At 41.8% G+C, this 21,929-nt stretch overlaps 1 protein-coding gene across 1 annotated transcript in view; it reads left to right on the top strand.

Moving 5' to 3' along the window:
* Positions 1 to 21,929, top strand: part of AGBL1 (AGBL carboxypeptidase 1) — a 248,241-nt gene that overhangs the window by 151,339 nt on the left and 74,973 nt on the right. Inside the window, exon 22 of the mRNA XM_053988729.1 lies at positions 11,923 to 12,083. Coding sequence (XP_053844704.1) covers positions 11,923 to 12,083 — 161 coding nt within the window. The remainder of the gene's footprint in view (positions 1 to 11,922; positions 12,084 to 21,929) is intronic.

Here is a 21,929-nt window from a genome sequence, read left to right as displayed (position 1 = left end):
GGATCTATTAGGGATCGCTACCAGCATCAGAAGATGCAGCAGGGCTTGCAGAGGAGCAGAAGGCAGAGTGAGTGAATGTGTGTGGCGAAGCGCAGTGAACTGAGCCATCCTTGGATGGGCAAGGAGGAATATTCCCTCCAGTGTTACCCACTGGGAAATCAAAGGAATGAAGAAAATCTCTCCTTGTCTTCTGTTCAGCTCTTAGTTCTGGTTTGTTGTACTTTCCACTCCTTCGTGATTACATCCATGTCTCAGTCAGGTATTGTTTTCTGCTTGACTTGGGAACATTCCCTAAAGCTGTTCTGAGTGCACAATAGTCGTGTTCTCTTTCTTAGGCCAGTTTTAGACTGAAATTTGGCAGATTACACAAGTGTGGAATGTTTACTGTCCTGTCTTACATCATCATTTATCCTGTATCATTTATTTTTCCTTTAACAGATTCTTAGCACTGTCAGTCTAATATGCATCAGGGTTTGAAATGTATTACCATAATGCAGTAATGCATTATGCACTGTGGGTAATCCCATGCAAATTGTTCTGTGGAAAGTCGTTCTAAATTATGTTCTTGAGAAAAAAGGGGCAGAAAAACAAAGGCTTTTTTTTTATTTCCCCTTTCCTTAACTATGGATTTCTGTTCTGTGGATTTCTGAGCAGCTGCCAGAGGCACAAGTTTAAGCGAGTTGTTTGACATTCAGCACCATGTGCAGTGATGCTCCTCCCCACAGGACACTGCTGAAAGGATGGAGTTGGAAACTGCTCTGGGTTTTCTGTGTCTCTGTGATGTTTAGTTTTAAAACATTGATAGCTTGTCAAAGGAAAGACCTGAGTGAATGTTGGAATAGCACAGTAAAGAGGAACGTCTTGATGCTTTTTTTGTCTCAATTGTCTCCATCTCCTTATCTGTAGGAATATCAGTTTTTGTGAACTTAAAGGGCTTCACATGCCTCTTGGAAAAGGCAGTTCTGATCATATGTAGTGTTGTTTTTAAATCTTTGTCTTCTTTGTTCTCTATTACCAAGGTCATTTTCTTGGGAAAATTTCCTTAGCTCCTCTGAAGGTCCATACACTTTCCAAACTGAAGCAGTAATCCTCCTTTTGGACAGAACACTTGATTGTAGTAGAAATGATTGCAATGTCACAAATAGAGGATTATCATTTTCAGTAGAAATCATAAAAGGGCTCCTAAGAAAAAGGCAGCATGTTCTTATGCAAATTTTCTCAGGTAGTACATCTGCAAGACGAAAAATCCTGAGAGGCTGTAATCTGTAGTCAGCCTCTCTGCTGATAACTGTTTGTCTGCTTTGCTCTGAATGGTCAGTAGATTTTCAAAGACTCAGAAACTTGTAGTTTGTTTGTACAAGTCCGGTGTGCTTCTCACCTGATTCTCTCTCTAGGTGAAACATTTGTCAGCTGCCCTCCATTAGCTTATATCTGGTCTGCATCTCTGAAAAAGTCAATGTGGACATGTTCATGGCAGAACAAGGGGCAACATGTGCTTTTGTGGGGTCGCATCAGTTACCCCATTTGAGAGAGCTGCCTGTCCTCACTATAGCTCTGTGTCTCTGAACTTGTCTCCCTTTCTTCAGTCTGTTCCTCACAGTCTTCAAAGACTTTCTTTGTCTCTGTCTCTCCTAAAACATAGAGTGTGCAGGTATTAAACTGAAGCTGTGCTGGTAGGATTATAGAAGGGAAAATACTGACAGGTGGTTTGCAAAAGTTTGCATTCAGCTGCCAGTTCTGACTGATTTTCTCCTTGGTAAATAAGTCCAAATGTATAAAATCATCTGCATGCTCCAGGTCAGCTCCTCATGGACAAGCACCACAAGTCCTTATCTCCTATAATAAAGTAGAAACTTTGTTTTGGTCCTCATTTTTTGATTTCCTTTTAGTAATATTTTTTTCCAGTGAAATTTAAGGTATAAATATCCAGCATATGTATCTTAATGGCTCTCAGTTTAGTTTGTGTCACTGGACAAGTGGGCTCTGATGAAATGAACCTCTGGGCTCTGCAAACCCTTGTTAGTGGTTAATGGCAGTTGGTTCGCCTGAAAGGACCTTCTTGATCTCTGATTTCTGACTGCGGATATCACATCCCTGGGACTCATTGCAGGATGTCCTTCCTAACCCAGCCTCTGAATGAAATGATTAGTAGCTTGCCCTTGGACTGTCTGGTGAAATCTACCTCTGACCCAGCTTTTTCATGTATTCTGTAACTTTCTGTGGTGTTACTGTATTACATGTTCATTTTGTGAACCTATATTAAGTCAGAGCAGACATCAAAGAGGGTCCTGCAGTATTTTTGCCTGAATTACCCTCAGTGTTATCAGCCATTCTCCAGGTGACTCGTATAGAGTATTCAAAAGAAAGAAAGAAAAAAAAGGGTCATGTTTTCCCCGTTATTGTCCATTTCTCTGTTAAATGTGACAAGCAGCAAGAAGGGTCCTGTGTCAGAATGATTACACTGACACCTGTAAGAGAACAGCCAGTGAGCTCCTTGCTTGTACTTCCATCCTCCCTCTTCAAAGGGAGCAGGCACCAGGCTGGGGGAAGCCCTCTCCTCTGCAGTGTCTCTTTCCTCTGATCTGATCTGGGCAGAAATGCTTTTTGTGCTTTCCCATGTGCCTTTGGCTTGGAAAATCAATGCCTCCTTTGTTGTTTTAGAAGTGCTAATACAATAAATTGTAGAATCATAGTTGCTTCCTGTCACTGATGTTGAGGTTGTAGGGAGGGATAGGTGGGAAGGCTGGCTTTGATGGTGTTTGCTGAAGATGACCAAAGAGAATTTATGATATGGAAAAAAGAAATTAGCCTGGGGGAGCCATTTATAATTTAGGAAAAAAGTCTCAGGTAGCTCTTGACATGTATCAGAATAAGGGGATGGATATAGAAGGCATGAAAGGTTACAGTAATGAAAACTGAAATGGGAGAGGAAGATGCAGGGCTGTGGATTGGTCTATGTCCTTACCTCTCACCTGTGAGGTCTGCATGAAGGCCTGTTTAAAGTTTTTAAGGAGACCAACACACAGAGGACCTCAGGATAATCTCTTCTGGACACGTGCATGTAATCATTCTACCATGGAAGCTGCCGTGTGCCATCTGATGTGCCCAGAAAAGCCACCCCCAGGTGGAAGCTCTGCTCTGAGGCCATTGGCAGGAGGATATGAGGGATTTTGTGGAGAGCAGACTTAGACCTGGAAGAAAGAAGTGCTTCCGTGTGTGATTTGGAAAACAGTAAGGGACTCCAAGGACTGGAACAATGAGAGTTTGTGTAGGCTGAGATTTGGGTGCGTTCTGGAGCCACAGTTCCCGGGCAGAGCCTGTAGGCAGCCAGGATGGGAACAGAGCAGGATGCTGTGGGACCATGCTGGCTGCTTGGTACACAAATCAGTGCTTGCACATTGTCTGCTCCGTTATTTGATATATGATTAAGGTTGTAACTCACAGAATTAGGTGAAGCCAAGGTTTTTTCCTGTAGGAGTTGTAAGGAAATTAATAAATTGAACTACTAAAAATAAATTTTTAAAACTGGGCAGCAGAGTCAGCATTTGACTGTCTAAACCATATTCAACAGGGCAAATAATCATAATTATGATTCCTTATGTTTAAAAACTTACTTGTTGTCATGGGAGAGCCACCAATAACACAACCACAGGACCTGGACTAACAGAGATAAGGAAACCTGATGATTGAGAGTATTAATAGAACGGATAGGGCCTTGATAATATGATTTTTACTTTTTTAAAGAAGTACAGGAGCTAGAGGACAAATGAAAAATTAGTATATAAAGTTTCATTCATGGCTTTCAAGGGTGAGCCTAGGCTAATTTTCATGCAGAATGGTATCAGTGAGCATCCCAGATGAGTCATGGCTGATGAAAGGAGAGGTTCACACAAAAAAAGAAAAAAAATCAAGAAAGCTTGGGAGTTGTGGAGTGAGAAATAAAAGGTTATGTGTCTAGTCAAAACCTAGTTAAAAAGCTGGGAAAAGTGAGTAGGATAAGGCAACTCCGGGATGGAAAGAAATGTAAGGTGAATCCATTTACCATTCTCTGAATTGGTGCTGGCCAGTATTTATAATTTGAATGACTGGAAGGCAAGGAGATAGTAAGATAATAAGATCTGCTGCTAGCAGCTGATGCAAATTATACTGTGGGAAGAAGGGCTGAAAGATTGTGGGTACTAGAATGGAAGATGAAACATAGGCAGTGGCAGAGTGCAGCATGTTTGAAGGAATAGTTTAAAGCATTCAGACACATGGCTGGGCACTGAATTAGCTCTAACCATTCAGGAAAACATAAGTAGCTATTACAAAGACAGCTTGATAAAGATGTCCGTGCCATGTGCAGCAGCAGCAATAAAGAAAAAAAAGTGAGTAAGATGCCTGTGTGTGTGAAGAAACAGGGAGCCTTGGAAGATGTTCTAATATCTCTGTAGACAAGAGTGGTAACACCTCCTGTGGAGTACTGTGTGTGTTATGGGTCATTTCTTTGTAAGAGACAAAGCAGTGATACACATGGGCTGGAGGGAACAGATGAAAGTGTTTAGTGGCCTGGAAGGCAGCTTCAGTACGGGGAAAGCATTGGGGATCCTGGAGCTGCTGAATTACAAAGGGAAGGAATAAAGCTCAGCAGTGCAGAGAGCGCAGCAGCGAGCGGCAGAAACAGCGAGCGCGGGCTGGGGGGGGCTCTGCTCTGCTGGGGATGCTGGGAGGCAGAACAGCAGGGAGCAGAACCCACCTCACAGGGCTCTCCTCTGCCTGACGTTGCTGCCAGGCCAAGACACAGTTTCACAGTGGTTTGTAAGACACCACGATGATCTAGTGTGGCAGCAGAGGGATGGAGATAATGTGGGGTGTCACGCTGGAGTAGCTGGGCTGTTGTCTGAGTCGTGCTATGAAGGCTTTCACTAAATCTGTTCTAGTGCCCCTGTCCCCGTGTTGGTGCAAAAGTGAAAGGTTCCATGGTCCTGGTGTCTCGTTTTGGATGGGGAATTAAAGCACACTACCCTTGCTGTGTCATTTTGATCAATAAATGTTTTCATCTTGGAAAGAATAGAATGCACTATAGAAAACCATGCAGAAAAGCAACAAAGTGTTGTGTAATATATGAAAAATGTCCATCCCCATTCCACGAAATTAAGATGCAACAATTGACTCTTTGTATAACACATAATTAACCTGGGGATCCCCACTGTGAATGACATTATGAAGACAAATACCTTACTGAGATTTTTTAAAGTGGGTTTGACACTTTGAGTAGCATCTACATTTACATTAGCCAGGATAAGTATCATAAATCATTTTTTCCAAGGCATGTGATAATCACCAGCCAGGATTAGAAAATTATTTTACACCCATGGTGAAATATGGCCAAAATGGGTAAATTCATAGCTGATGAAAAGGCTTGGGTGGGCCAAGAGTCTGCTTGCTTTTCTGTATATCAGAATTATTTATAGAGGCAAACTTTTAAATGGAATAAGAGGGGAAGAAAAGTCATCCAGGGATTAGGCTGCCAATTTAGGACTTGAAAAATTTCAGCTTCTTGCTTTCCCAAACTGCTTTTAAAAGCTAATTCATTTGACACAGATTCTGAGACATAGCCCCACCTCACACTTAATCTCCAGATACCTCAGGCTATAACCTGTCTGTGACTTGTTCCATGCTCCACAGAGTTCAGATAGCAGGGAAAGGAACATATGTGAGACGAGGTTATGGCGAGACTACTGATGAATTTTCAAGGCACCATCAGATACCAGTTAGCCTGTTGGAAATACTGGGAGCATGGGGAAGAAAGGTGCTTTCTAGAACAAAGCACTTGATAGCCTCCAATAACTGAAAATTGCTTTATTTCCTTGCATTGCCTCAGAATTCCTATGTGACTTGAACAGTCCCTAGTTCTGTTTCTTGTCAGAAACAGAAGTGTCCTGGAACAGCATTTATTTTTCTTTAGAAATTAGCAAAATTAGCATGCTGGGGTGTTTGGCTTTTTTTTTTTTTTTTTTTTTTTTTTTTTTTTTTTTTTTTTTTTATTATTATTTAAAATAATGGCATCACCTATGGCATTGGTTAAGTCTACAGTCAAAATATTGCTCTCATCTTCATTGGATGGTACCAGCAGGCTTCTCCCCAAAACTGTCTGCAGTCCTCAGATAGGAACTGGAGTTGCTCCTGATCCTGTTACTGTGAAACTGTGCAGATTCCACTAAACTGTGCAGTTCTGGCCTGGCCTTCACTCGGCCTCTTCAGTTCTGTTTGAAAAGACTTTGTAGGACAAGGAGAAAGATTGTTCAGTGTCTGCAGAGAGGGATAAACTTAGTCCAGGTTAATCCAGGGCCTAAAATAGGTCCCTAGCATGTCACAAGGAAATGAATGAGACAGAAAACCAATGTACTACTCAATTTTATTGGAAAGCAAGAACTCTGCAAAGAACAGCATCTTTCTACATGGTTTGTCCGCATAGGTGGAAAATATCCTCATTTGTCATTCTCTTTTTGTTCCTGACATGACCACCCATCTCAATTATAGCCCACATAAAAAACAAAAAACAAAACAAACCAGAAAAACAAACAAACTAAATACCACACAAACAAACAAAAACAACAAAAAAATTATTGTGATATTCCTGGTCCAACTATTACCTCTGTGTGTATACAGTCTTTGAGGAGGAGATGGGAAGTTAAATCCACCCCGTCTCCATCCTGTGTAGTTTGCAAATTGTTGGCATAAAACATTAGTAGCAGTGTTGTAGCAGAGTTGTAGCAAGAAAAAAGAGAGCTCAGGTGCAACACTAATAAAGTTTGGCTCCTCCAACACATGATGAACTTGACATATACTGAGTCATTCATGGGAGATGATTAAGGAAGGGACAAAGGATGCTGAAGAAGGAACAGAGAAGGAGAAGAAATTTGGCAGGGAAAAGAGGGTGGAGGGAAACAGCTGTGGAAATATGGCAAGGAAAAGGTGCAAATGTGTGAAAATGGAAATGTCAAACAAATAGCTAGTTAGTGGAAAGAAGGAAAATAACTTTCCCCACAATAGAACTGGGGAATTCATAACCTAAATAGCTGTTTTTTCTAGAGAAATAGGCAACAAGTTCTGTTTGTTAAATCCCCAGTTCTTCTATGAGCAGTTTGTCCAGGACTCTTTCTCCAGTAGATTGGGAGGAGAAGGTGTTTCATCTTCCCTTTCAGTCTGTTCCTTGAACAGTGTTGCCTGTGACATACATACCTTTTAATAGTAAAAGAGCCCATTTGAATGATTAAAACAATAATTACTGCTGTGCTGTCGAAGTTTGCTCAGCCAAAACACCAGCTGAGCTCAGCAGACTTTTTGTATGAGATTCAAAGCAAGTCAGGCCTTTTCTCCTCACCATGTGGGCAGAGCACCAGATGAAATGAGGACAGATGTGCAGAGCAAGGCATGTTTCCCCAGGGTGCCAAGGTGGTCAAGGTTGCCATTAGCTTTCTTCTTATTATTGTTCCTCTGTATCAGCATCCATTGACCTCAACAACCCTTTCTTCTTTCTCATCCTTTTATCTCTCCCACCCTTTTATCTGCTGTCTCTAGCTCCAGTCCCTCTCATCCTTCTAGAAATTCCTGCTAGCCTGGTTTTAGTTTTTCCTTACATCTTCAGCCTTTTCCGCTCGCTTAATCCTCTTGAAATGTTTTGGCCCAAATTCCCATCCCCTCCACTTCATCTGTTTTGCATGCCATTCCTGCTGCTGAGGGATCTCTGGGGCATGAGAAAACCTGGGTTATTCCCTGCTGTCCTAGTTGTTCAAATAGGCAGGTCCCCAGCAGGTGTCTGCGTGTTTTCATTCACAGGGGTTGAAAGTACAGTATCCTTCAGGGCTGGCTCAAGCTAAAATTAAGGCTGCAGACACCAGGCACCAAATGTTTCATTCAGCTCCCTAAGTTTGTCCTCTAAGAGCTTCCAAATGGTTTTGATTAGTATTCTGAGGGAGAGCTCACTGATGGAATTAGTAAGAAACCAGACTGTCAATTTATTTATACCCGGCCTTAGGGCATAGCCATTGTGCATGTGTAAAGCTGTTGAGATGCACGGAATATCCTGGAAGTGAGTGTGTGTATGTGTTGACTGGAAGTGGGTTTGCAGGGAAAAGCTGTTGCCCCAAGGACTGAACAGTGACCTAAAGCAGAAGAGGCCACTGATTTGGCTGTGCTGAATGTCGAAAATCCCTTTTAGGAAAAAATTGATCCCTCTGAAATTTTCTCTCTGCTTGTATTTATTAGTATCTCCCAGCTCTAATTTTACTGTAATTCTCATTACCCTTGTGGAGAAATCTCTAATTTAAGTCCTGGAATCTTTCCACCCTCTTCAACAATATTTGTGATACAAAACTATCACTGTCTTTGTCTCCTGGAGTATTTAAAGCACATGAGTAATGAATAATCAGTTTTTTCCATTACGTTGTCATTTAGCCTGGGAAGTATTTTGAGGGCAAGCTGAGAGATATTGGAAATATTTAGTTGTGGGTATTTATTTGATGCATCAGTGCTGAGCATGAATGAACTGGTTTTCCAATACAGTTTGATCCATTTTGTTTAGGAAAATTTGTATTGACGGTGTTGAGGCCAAATGATAAGTCTTTTATTCTTGTTCTCCTGTTTTGTATTACAGTGGAAAATAAATATACCTCGAGCTTGGGCTGTTATTAGGCATCACCTCTTCCCATTCTGTCTGTTGCAGTATGAAAATGTGAAAAAGGTTTAAGAAAAGATTTTCAGCTCCATTACTCTCTATAATAGCCAGGAAACAATTAACCTGTTATCCCTTAACATGATGTCTGCAGAAGATTATTGCATGACAGAGCCCAAGGGACCAATTTGTATAGTGCAGAGGAATGTGGTGCATCAAGCTGAAGCTGGTCCAGACTGGTACTTTGATGTAATAGAGAGCAAAACCTGTGTGGAGCTTTGAGCTGATCATTAAAGAAGGGTGGTTTAGTTATCATGTTTCTGAGGCTGGGCTAATTAGGACTGATGAGTTTATCTGCAGCTTTCTGGTGCAGAGGTGCTGCTTCCTCCTTCAGAATTCGCCTGGATCTTTTTGGCATGGGAGGCTTTGCACCATGCTCCACTGGTCACACAGACGTGACCAGAGGAGGGGACAGAGCTGTAAAGCTTCATGCCAGAGAAGGAGATGGGGTCACTGAGAATCCAGGCTGGCAGGACACTGCAGGGGAGGTGCTGGCAGGCAGGACAGCTTCCTCCTGTACAGCTGTGACAAACAGACCATGTATTGTCACTTGGTAACACCCAGACGGCTTCCCTGCCATGGAGCTGTGCTTCCTACCAGCTTCTCAACCAAACCAGACTTCATAATTTCTACCTTCCTACCTTTCTTCTTTCTTTTGTTTCTTTTAGGATATGTTCGTAACTCTGAGTTGTAAGCACAATCTCAAAATATTTGCAGCTGGCTGTGCCACATGGCTACAGGGGAAATGCCTGGAGGTCAGGCTTCCCTTTCAGTAATGCAGGTGGGACTGATTACTAACCACTACACCAGGTCCTGGCATTGCTGCAGATGCCATCAATAACATTAGTGCAACATGTCAGCTCTGTCCCCAGCTTCAGTTTAATGGTAGTCGTGCTCTTCAGCTCCTCCCTCTGCTGAGAGCTGAGAAGGGAGAAAAGAGAGAGAAAATTGCCTGAGTTAAAATAAATAGAGGTCCATGTTTGAAGTGAATAAATTATGCTAACAGGTAATCCTCTGGCTGAATTTCTAGTTGTTACTCCTGAGCTGTCTAATATCAAAGCAACATGGGTACATCATACAGCAGCTGACTTCAGTGCATGAGCAGTTACTGTCTTAGGCTTCTGAGGTGTGTTATAATGTTAATATTATTATTATTATTGTTTTGCTCATAGTTTCTTAAGGCCTCTTCGTATCCTGAGTAAAGCTCTAGGGAGTCATAAAGCCACAGGCTGAATTTCATCTCAGGCACTGTTTGCATCTCCTTGATCGCTGTTTAGTATGTTGCCTTAATCTTGGAAGCAAGACCCTGAGATGCACCCCAGGGAAAGCCTTGAGATGTTCTTTGTATTTTTTGCCCCTGAGAAAATAACTGTCTTGCTGTGGAAATGACATCTTTTTTCTTTGAAATGTCACCACTTCTTCCTGCTGGTTGTAACTCTGCTACACTATAATAGCCTAAGTCTTTTAAAGTAAAATAATAAAACATTTAGCAATCTATTTAGAGCTGCTGAGCATTCTTATTGTTTTGTGTTAATGACCCTCAGTTCCTGTAAACCTCTCCCTCCATGTTTGTTTTTCTTATAAATTATTGCTAAACTTTTTTTTGTATTCATATCTTGCTTGGCAAAGCTTGCAGGAGAGGTAAATAAGAGGAGAGTAGAAATTATATTGGATATTTAACCACTGTGATAAACATGCTTAAGAGACTGTTCAGAGGGCAAAAGGCAGTTCTCCTGGGGCCCTAGACTGCCTAGCACTGAGGCTGTTCCCTCAGATTGAGTGTGCTCTTCTGATCAGGTCCTTCCTTGTCCAGCCACTCAGGATATCTTTGAGTTCTGGATTATGTTCATCATAACTATGGATTCATGCTTTGCTCATAGGGCTCAGAAAAAGGAACTGAATTACAATATCTTGTCCATAGGGAAATTTACTTGTGGTCAGAGAGGGTGGTTTTTAGGCCAGATAATATTTGCATATGCTGGATCTCCTAGAAAGAAAGTTATGGTGGTGCTGTGCAAATAGTTTCTGTCCTCTAACAAAAATGCACTGAGGAGAGCTGCAGACATTTATGTGTGAAATTCCTTCTTTCTTCCATCCACCTGTGTGTTTTTGGCTGAGAAATAATCTTCCAGCTATACAGAGGTGCTCAGACCCCAGGGTCCCAAAGCATTTTACAAAAATAACTTTATACAGGAAAAGAACAGAGCTCTGTCCCCTGTCATGGATTACTGAACACATTATATTTTATAATATAAATTATAATGTGTTCAGTACTCATGAGATGCTCACTAACAAATATCTAGTGGAGAGTGATGTGCAGCTCACGCCATGCTTAGGGCCAGGGCTTATTCTGGACTCCTGAGAGTTGCTAAGGAAACGGCCTGGGAATGGAGCTGGAAGTCTCTCAGAAGCTTGGCTGCAGAGATGTTTTTTGCTGCAAAACCAGGCAGGGCTGTTATTGGCAGAGGCAGCAGCTGGTCCAGCCCCTGACGGGTGATGCAGTCTCTAAGTGCCAAAGATGAGGGACTCTGCAGTTTTAGTTTCTTTCTGGTATATCTGAGCTTTGTTTGTCTCCTGCCCTCCTCTCACCAGATGCATGAAACTGCCATCAATTACACTGACTTCCTCTGATGCAGGCCCTTGGTGTAAAACCAAACACAGACTATTCACAACCAGCAAGGATCCACAGCTTGGAGAATTCCTCTCTTGAAAGATGAAGTTGATAATGCAAGCCCTGTTTGTGCTACCAGCTTTTAACAGACTGAGAAATTCCATAGAGGTGTTTGTTATTTTGCAATTACTTTGTAATTGATTTTCTTAAAAAACAATTCATAACTTGTTAAAGATCTCTTCCTCTCTTTTCTCCCCTTGTCCCGTTCCCTTTTCCATCTTTGCCACTGCCTAATGTTTATAATCACAGGACTGATTTTATTCCCCATTATTTAGGTAGACAGGTCCTCTACAGAGAAAAAGAAAAACTGGATGATTTGTAAAAGTGGATTTACAGTCAGATTCTTCTGGGGTTCAAGTCTAATTCTTACAACGACTTCTGAAAATTTATTTTGCCTCTGTTTCCCCTGCTGTAAAACAGAGGCTATTTTAGGATGGCTTCTGTAGACCATGTGCTGTTAATTAATTTACAAATGATTCTGCAGGGGAAACTTCCATATGTAGGAATCATGAAACCTTGTGTTTCTCTCCATCAGGGCCTGCAGCTGGGAACGCAGGAGCTGGAGGAGATGGGAAGCAAGTTTTGCCTTGGTTTGCTGATTCTGCACCTCAAATCCCTGCCCTGCAGCAAGGAGCTGATGGCTCAGGCAGCACTCCTGCTGGATCTGGAGGAAGAGATCACAGACCGGGCACAAAGGTCAGGGACTGTCATATCCAGAGGGCTCTGCTGTGGGAATGGAGTTGGTGGGGCATGTTTTGGGTTTAAATCTGCAGAAATGGACTCTCCTCTCCTTATGGCTGAGATTTGTATCTTGGAAGCTGCAGTGTATGGAGAGTAATTGGAATTGAGATGTAATTGACTCCAGAAGAAACTACTGAAACAGTGGGTCCATGCCCTGCAGCCATCCATGTAAGAAAAAGAGGTGAAAGAGAAGTACCTGTTCTCTGTTTTCCAATGATTTTCCATTTTCCTATCAAAACTGCTTACTGGAACATGGGGATGGTACTGCCCCAGAAAATTCATCAGCAGGAAACATTTTCCTGCTCACTGTCACATGGGATTCTGTCCAGCTCGGATCCTCCATGGAGAGGATCTCTTATAAGAAAGGCATCTAAGTGCTGCACTGTAGGGAACCGGTATTGCAGATTATAAAAGGATACTGATAGCATGATTTAGAAATCGTGGGCCTCGTACTGCAGGTATATTCCTATAAATTCTTTTCCTCACTGCATGGAGTCCTTTAGTCATTTATAACATAGATTTTTGACTTTGATGGACAGAAAGAAGTTTTGATCCCGCTGGCTATTTAGGACATGTTTTTCCAAGTTGCAAAATTAATTTACTTGCTTCCTCTGTTCCGTGGGGGGTATTTAAGTGAGTTTGCCTCATTATAAATACAAGAGGAATTTGACCTGGAAAAGTGTCTGAGTATGAGACTATTCAGCTTGAATTTCTGATGAAGCAGAAATACATAATTTCTCTAGGCCATCATCGCTTGTTAGTGCTATGTGCATCACATATGTTCTCAAGAATGTTTTTCCAAGACACATGGAGAAAGAAGACTCAGTGATGTGACATGATTTGAAGCTCCCTGATGGCTTTGTCATCAAAGAGCTCTCTCAGCTCCATCAATGAACATCAAGTTTTTCAGTTGCAGAAATACCCCTGCAATTTATAGCAGACTTCCAGTCTCTCCCCTGCAGGAACATTTACCCAACATTAGCACCACCTGTTCCTCATGCCAAAACCCATTCTTGCAAGCTTGTTCACAGTTTTAAATGTTTATGAGGGATAGTTTAAAAAGAGGGATAAGATGTAGAGACATTCCTTTGGATTAGCTGTGCTCACTTGTAGTGTGAACTTACAAATGAAGCAATAAGGTGGATGATAAACACCATCCATGTTGTGGACAGCAATCCAAAAAATCATTGCTATGTCATTAGAGAGAGCTGGTGGAGCCTGGCTAGGTGAATGGTTTTGGAATATAAATCAAACTTTTGAACTTGAGCTAGAAGAGCTTTTGCATAAAAATAATATATGGGAAGAAAAACATCAAACCCTGACTTCTCTCAAACATTGACAAAAAGCCATCTGGTCACAGTAACTCAGTGAGCATTTTCTCTGATCTTTGTAGCCTTCTGTTACTTTTTCCTTTAGCTGACTTTATATTAATGGGAATTCATTCTATTTATCTTATTATCTATTTACTGTGTGGTAATTGATCGGTACAGAAGGAAGATCTCTAGTGACAAATATTTTTAAAGAAGTTAACAAAAAATAAAAGCTCTCTTCCTTTGTAAAACTCCCATGTGTCCTCAGTAGCTGAAAGCAAAGTCTTCTACCTCCTCAAGTTTGCCCAGTAGTAGTGAGCACCTCCGTGGCATCCAGGAATGAATGTCATTGCTAAAAGGCAATTAATAGGTAGCTGATAATTTTTACTTCACTGGGTGTAATTGCAAGTTTGTGAAATTTTACTAGTTTGAATGTAATTTGTTATCATTTGCAGACCAGGTAAGCAGCTGAATTGATAATCTCATGCAGAGGTGTCACATTGCAGGAGCTGGTTACAAAAGGCTGTGTGAAGGGAGATGCAGGGACCAAAATGTTTGCTAGCATATTCTCTTTAAGAATAAATAATTCATGGAAAATGATTGTGCAGCATATTGATTCTGATTCAGAAAATTAATACCTTCCTCCCATGCTTCTCTGAGCCTAGCCAAGAGAATTCCATAGTTTGGTTTTAGTGGGAATATTGGAGCCGATGGAAGAATGCAGAATAATACAGAGGGCTCAGTGATACAGACAGGAGGGCAACTATTTCTACATCCCTCTCTCTACTCAGAGGTTTTGAAAAAAATAGTAAATTATTCTTTATCAAAACATTTATCTGGAGGAAGCTGAAGGGTAACATTCAGTCTAATATTAATCTGTAAATATTAAGTCTAATTAGTTCTGCAAGGTAGCACCAAAACCTTGCAGCTGGTATATCATGACATCAATGGAAATTATACTCTGCTGCTTCCTAGGATAGACCCTCCTCTGTGGGTTTGAGTGAAATGTTTGTAGTTTAAAATTAGCTCTCTTTTCCTGTGTGCTTACCAGAAAAATGCACAGTATCCTTGCATGCTTTCTATACTTTGCCTCAGAAAGTCTGAGTAGGTGTGAATAAAAATACCCACATTTCCGTGTACCTTTGCCAAAGAAAAACCAGATTCGGGGATCCTTCAGGTGTAACACAGGAAAAGTTCTGGGTGGTCGCTTGGTGAATTTTTTTTTCTTAAATGCTTTAAATAGTACAGCATTAAATAGAACAGCAGTGTCTTTTGAACAAGCTATCCCTGTTCCAGAAGTCTGCAGTGTCCTGGTCACAGGAAATTATATGCATGACAGATATTTAAGTGGGAGGCAATAGATTTTACTGTAGCTAACATTTTCTGGCAAAGGAAAATGTGTCCCAAAGACTGTCCTGCTGATGAGTCTAGAAAGAGATACAAATATGGGTGAGACTTTCCATAGCAGTATTCACCAATATCAAAAGAAAATGTTTGTATTCAGCCTGGATGAAAACATGAGCTTCTCCTAGTTGTTATAGTTTTGTTTTGTGGAAATCAAGCTGAAATTAAGCTGTTAGCAGTGTGATGTATTGCACAGTGCTGATGCTAAATACATCTATCTCAATCTAATGTGTTTTCTGTGTACGGGTTTCTGAGTGCCCATCTCTGTAATACTCTGGGTGACAGGTCAAGCTGTGGAACAAGAAGTTAATCCAGCACTGGATAAAGCTGACTCCCAGATGAAATGTCTCATTGCAAAGGTACAGAGATCAAAAGCTGTGGAGCCAGAGATCTCTTCTGTTGTGAAATCCCTGCAGTTCATGTCCTGCATTTGTCTCTCTTTGCCCTGGTGTCTGCTGTGCGTGGCATTGACTTGGCATCTCAGCATCTCCCTCCGACAGCAAACATTTTCACCTGTCAAGGTTCATAACTGTTTGTGTCCTTTGATTTTCCTCTTCAGGCTCTCTGTGCTCTGGGTGTGCTGCAGCCTGATTCTCTCACCACTGCTGTGAGAGGGATAAAGGAGCAGGCTGGACCCTGCTTCCCTGGAATAAACTATTTGCTGTGCACTTTATAGAGCTCTGTCAGAGCCAGTGGTCACTAAATTGGAGGCAGGTAATAGCTGTCAGGGAAGTGCCTGCTCTGATGGAGGCACCCTGTGAGAATGGGGATTTCTCACACCAGATCAAGTCCATTGTGCTCAGTGTGCTGTCTCTAATGAGCCAAAGAAAGGTGGAAGAAGCCTTTAGCAGGCCTAACTAAACATGGTTTGGTGCACAGACAAGAATTTCTTCCTGTTTCCACTTCACAATTCATCTTTCCCCTAAATTGTCACCTGCAAAAGGAATCATTGACAAGCATGACTGGGGCAACACTTGGAATAATTTCACAGCAGAGGCAGTGCTACCTCTGAGAATAACCAAGAGGGGCTGAGCTTCCACCAGTGGGGCTGTGTGGCTAATGGGACAATACAGTATTTCCCCTAAACACATGATGTCCCAGGATACCATGAATTTGGCCTAACAGCTCTGTGTCACTGTTTTCAACATGTGATAGCTGTCTCAGGAACATGCCAAAAATGGAGAAAGTACAAGATGCAGCACAGAAAATGCATTAGAGCTACAATGTGTAATGTGAGGAAGAAAGGTTAAATTGCTCCAGGCATTAGTTGGTCTTTTAATTATCAACCTGTGCTTCTGGGACACACATTGACTCTCATTCAGGCACCCTCATGTTACACAAGACCTCTGTAGGGACTTAGTTGTGACTTTTCTTTTCACTATAATATTTCCACCGGCACTGAATAGGTTTGATCTTATGGATCATTCTGACAAGATCAAAGGCCAAATATGTGAGAATTTTCTGGGCTTTGCAACCACTTTCAACAAACAAAGCCATGTGTCAGGTGCTCATACAAGCAATTTATTCTGCTCTTGAAACTTGGCCTCATAAGATGGTATTGCCATGCCCTAGGAAGAATTACTGATGTTTCCAGCATCCCACCATGCCTTACAATCAATTCTGGCATTCAGAACCTTTCTGTGTGGAAAGTGAAATGCAGCTTGTACTTTGGACATCGTGATTTTTTATAATAGTTTCTATGCCTCATTTCCTATAAAAGTAATTAAGTCACTGCTGTCCAGGTAGCTTCACATTTGTCATGACCACAGGGAGGATGGGAAGTGACTGCTCACATAAAGCAGGTTGGAGAGAGACAAAGAGGGATCCCCTCCCTCTCCAGTATCCTCCTCTTTTTCCTTGAGGTTTAAACTAATGGCACATTCCTTAATTTTCTTTTTTTTTCCCTGCCCTCCAGGTTGTGCTAGGAAATGTTTTGCATACACTGCAGCAATTGCAGCCATTTGTGCATGAGACATCTCCGGTGCTGAAACAGACTTTTGTGAAGTTCATTTTCTGCTGACTCAGACATTATTTATCTCCTGTGTTTCTTCATCATTTCTTACCTTTCTTGAGCACAGCCAAATCTCTTTCCACCCCAGATGGTAAATATGTCTAGCTGTGCTATTAATCAAAAAGAGAAAGCTTAATCATTTCTCTGTTTCTTTGTCCAGATGCAATCTCTTCATCTTCCATACAGTGAGCAGAGTTAGATGGGTCAGTGTACGGATGGCAAAGCCAGAACTGACAAGAGGGATTTGCAGATTATTTACAAATGTGCGTGCTATTCTTCTATACCACATTGATACACCATCATGATCCTGGATAGTATTGAACTGTTGAATCTCCCATCTTTTCACTATAATGCACCTTCCCCTGATTATAGCTGTGCAAGCAATTTCACTCATCTTTTAAACTGTGTGGCCAAAAGGTGATTCAGATCAAATGAAAGTGATTTTGTGGAAATGAAGCAAACAAAAAACGGAAAGTTCAAACAACAAGAAATACAGCTGGAGCAAAGCATGCTCACTTCATTTGAGGCATCCTTAGTGCATCTTTGAATAGTAGAAATGTGGTTTTATACCCACATGTACTAATGGAAAATGGTTCCCCTGCCTGGTTGGGATGGGTCTTCCTTTTCTTGTGGGTGAATGTGGGTGTCAGAGTTACATTGTTTTGGTTGTGCATACTGAAACAAATTGCAGCTCAAGGGTTTAGGTGCAAGACAGGACTTCACCCTGCACCAGCACCCCATGCCCTCCCAGCTCAGGTGTCACAGCAGTCACAGTGTCCAGTTCTGAGGCAGAATGGACAGCTGGGCTCTGGGGAGCCCTCTGACATATGGCTGAAGATGAAAATGCTCTTTCATCACTTGGAGAATCTAACCACAGCAGGAATTTTTTTGACCAGATTTGATTCATGTTTTTATTTGACTGAAGTTTCATTTTTCTGTATGTAAAGATTTTTTAACCATGATCATCTGTAGACATTAAATACTTTGTGGCAGCTTTCAGAAGAGGAGGGTATTTACTGATGCTATTTTTTTGCTTAGTCACAGATTTTATTGCTGGTAAAGGAATCTGAAATTTCTACTATTATATGAGCATCTATGGATGCTGGAGAGAAAAGTGCCGTGGGAATGCATTTACTTAAGTAAGCCACACTACTTTGTCACTTTGGTGCAGAACACAGGGCAAAAGGGGTTTCTATAATGCATTTCATAAAACACTTGTGAGAGCACAGTCTAACATTAATTCAGTATGACAGGTGTGAGAGTGGCTGAAGCTGGGCTTTGGCTTCAGAACAGTCTTATGTTGCTGTAACCATTTAGGATTAGTTCAGGAAATGCTTTAATTCCTGATTGTTATATAACACTCTCCAGCAACTTTTAACACTGATGTTGCAAAAGAGTGGTACCTCCTTGCACCCCCAGGGTCTGACCTAAAGAATTGCCTCCTCTGTTATTGAGAGGAAAAAAACCCATAGATTTCAAGTTTGAATCTATTACAGATTTTAGATTTTATTGTATTTATATGCCTCAATAATCTTGTTTTCAAAATAAAAATGTGAACCTTCTTCTGTCCACCCCTTCATCCTTCTTATCCTGCTCTCTTCTCTGCCTCTCCTTTGTTATTGTGAGAATACAAGCCCAGAGAATTCTTTGGAGGCTCAGCCAAGCAATGCAGCCCATAATGAATATATTTGGTATTCAGAAGGCTTTCATGTAGCTGTTCACAGGTGAGCTGCTGAAATTCAGCAACTTTTCATTAACACTTTCTAGAACTGTCCCTATTTTCCTCCTATTGATTTTTATTATTATTATTATTCTGAAATGCCTTGCAAGCTGCTCAGCTTCTGTTGACTGCTATCAAATGCCAGCTCCAGTTATGGCAGGCTGGGTATAAGTATTCATGCTCATTTCAGAGGTAATTAATTTATCCTTTTTTAGCTAATAATAGCAATTTAAATAGATGCAGAAAGAAAGGAGAGGAAAAGAGCAAATGGGAAGAGAAAGAGATCATAGAAAGAACTTCAAACATGCACAGAAGCACTGCTTGCTATTGTATCTGTCTGAGGTTATTCAAATTACCATACTCACACAGATCTGACTGGACTAGAGATAATGAACTTGTATATACCCAGCAGAACAAATGGGCTCTGCAGTGCCCTTTCTGTGAGGCATATTGCTATGGTGCTGTCTGGCATGAGACATTTTGGTATTGATTAGGAGCATCTGTATTTCTGTGCTGCAGTCTTTCTCCCTTAAGATCTAACTTGAAATATGAAAGGGGCCCTTCACATGCTGAGATAGAAAAATAAAGCAGAGGGCTATCAGGGGTTCAGGAGTTCCCATTTATGGAGCATTTCCCAAAGCAGTGCATTGTGAGGGGTGCACTCTTCTCTGAGGTGGCCTTTATACAGGCCTGGACACTGCTGAAAACAGAATAGAACAGATGCCTGATTTTTTTTCCTAAGAGGATGCAAAGGGTAATGGGAGAATCAGTCTGTTTAGACTATTGATCATTTTGAATGCAGGCAGAGGTGGGATTTCAGATTGAAGATATCACAGGTCTAGTGCTGAAGAGGCAGGTTCAGAGCACTATATATAGCCTTAGATAGACTATGTCTATACTGCAGCAGCTACTGAACACCAGTTGCACTAGATTTAGGGCTCTGGCACAAGATCAGGAGGAGAAAACTTTTTCAGTGCAACTCTGCTGGTGATCCCTGTCCTTTGTTTTCAGCTGTTTGACATTATTCAGAGCATATGGATGCACAAGGCATAACTGTAGTGGGAGTCCTTGTGCCTTTGTGTGGGGGGGAACCACAGATAAACTCTAAGGTTGTTTCAAGGATCTTGGTTATTTAGTTTTTCCCTGTGGAACTTTTCCAAATGGTGTTCTCAGAGTCTCAGAATAACTTGAGACTTGTGGAAACCAGAGAACACTCAGATTTTTCATACGAGTACATGCTACAGGCAAAGCAATGGAAGGAGTGAGTAGGTTGGTAGTTAGATGAAATGCACTTCCAACCTTTAGAAGTAAGCACGTTTTTTGGGATGTTGTGTATTTTTCCCCTCTTCATTGCAATTGTCACTTCAGTTGACCTCTACTTAATCTGTCCACAGCTCCCACCACAGCTTTTTGAAGAACACAATCATGTAGGTGAAAATTAGACTGGCTGAGGATCAAAATAGACTTTTCTATCCCATGTGTTGGAGAGTTAATCACGTGGCATAGAACACAGGAACAAGAGACTTAGATCTGGATTACCTGGATCAAAGGCTTCACTGTGTGGCGTTCTCACCCCTTGAATCCAGCACAGTGGCTCAGATGTCCAAGATTCACAGAACTTAGAGGCAAACCAGAATGAATGCCAGTGTTCTGTGAGCTTCTATAGAGCAGAATGTCTCCCCACCCACCAGCATCAGAGGCTTCAGTCCTGCAGAGCAGGACGTGGTGCTGAGAGAAGTAATGCATATATTGCCACTGTCTGAAGTAGGTTTTCCTGTCATGGGTGAAATACAGGTCTAGAAGGAGCCAAATCCCCTGTAAAACCACCAGTGGGATCTAGTTTTTCACCAGAACTTTGTACCTGTATAAATTATTCAGACAATAAGAGCTAAGGAGTCCCAAATGGATTTGATTTAACAACCCTCATAGTCTCATTGTGTCCCTCCTTTCTCTGCAAAGAGAAAATAAGAGCAGAGATTTCTGCTTTCGAGGTAAATGCCATGTTGCAAGTCCTTTTGGTCTGGTGCCCAGCCTGCAAATGAGAGTCTGACCAGGTCTCCTCTACTGTGTGACAGTGTACAGCTGCTATCTAGGAGCATATCAAAAGCTTAGCAAGACAAATAAGAGACTAAACGGTTAAGGGGATAGAGAAGGCAGAGAAATTCATAATTAAAGCTGTCAAGTTGCAATAAAAGGAGCACATAGCCTGGAAGGAAAGCGGGTGGGCGAGCAAAGTGTCATATTTGCAGGTGAAAGTTGGCACTTGAACAGCATTTTAAAGCACTCCAAAGCCACCTCCACTGACGTCTCAGCAGCATTGTATATTCTGTCAGAGGCTCTGGCTGTTCAGTGTATTGTGGCTGTGACTCACACACAGACCCTGCCTCTTGCTGCCTCACTAGATCCTGTACAGAGACAGGCAGAGGTATTGTGTGAGACAGGAGATAAATACGTGCAGGCTGTCGTTCCAGGCCCCAGCACACACGTGCACCAGAGTGGATGAGTGCTTATGCACAGAGGTACAAATGTGAAAGCCAATCCCTCCAGCCCCTGATAATTCATTGTGTTCTCTCAGAAACCCTATGGATTTATTAGGATGAGTATGTTTAACGTGATGTTGGTAAAAAGAACTTAAGAGAATTAGGCTGGAGTTGAGAGTAGAAGGATGTGAGGGGGAAGATGCACATTAAATTAATACTCAGCCTTTTTTTGTTGTTATTGTTGTCTGCAGAGCAAAAATGTAGCCAAGCTTAACGTCCCAGATCCTATTCTTATGAATGTAGGGAAAATTCTCTTTCAAGTACAGCAATTCTCTTTCAGTACTGGCAGAGCTCCATCTGTCTCTGGCCATGGTCACTCTGTGGTGCAGCCCAGTGGAAGGGACCTTCTCCACCAGTCCAGGGCAGAGCAATGCCACTTTCTTACTGATGTCACAGTGCAATGTCAGAGGTGTGGGGCTGATTTCAGGCTGGAACAGTGCAGAGGGACCTGTGATGTGCTGGAAGGGCTCAGTGGGCACATGGGGGTGGGGATAGTGGCAAAGGAAGCCAAGATTCATTAGCAGAACTCTATGGAAAATTGTGGCTCTGCTAGAATTGGATTGGGATACAAATGGATACAAAAATGGCCAAAAAAAAAAAGGGAAAACTACACCTCTTTCTTGTGAAGTTTCCTTTCTCAGGGAAAGATTGTCACTTCCTGCTGCTCTTGTGTCTCTGGGAAGATGCTGAGGGTGTAGGCTGCTGCTGCCTGGACATGAGTGCTAAAGGAAGTCATCATGCCAGGGTAAGGGCTGATGTCAGAGCAGCAGGGAGAGAGAGACTCAGAACCGTGTAAGAGGGAAGAAAAAGCATTCC

The sequence above is a fragment of the Vidua macroura genome, chromosome 12, assembly GCF_024509145.1.
Source record: "Vidua macroura isolate BioBank_ID:100142 chromosome 12, ASM2450914v1, whole genome shotgun sequence".
Classification (NCBI taxonomy): domain Eukaryota; kingdom Metazoa; phylum Chordata; class Aves; order Passeriformes; family Viduidae; genus Vidua; species Vidua macroura.
This window is presented reverse-complemented; position numbering and strand designations above follow the sequence as displayed.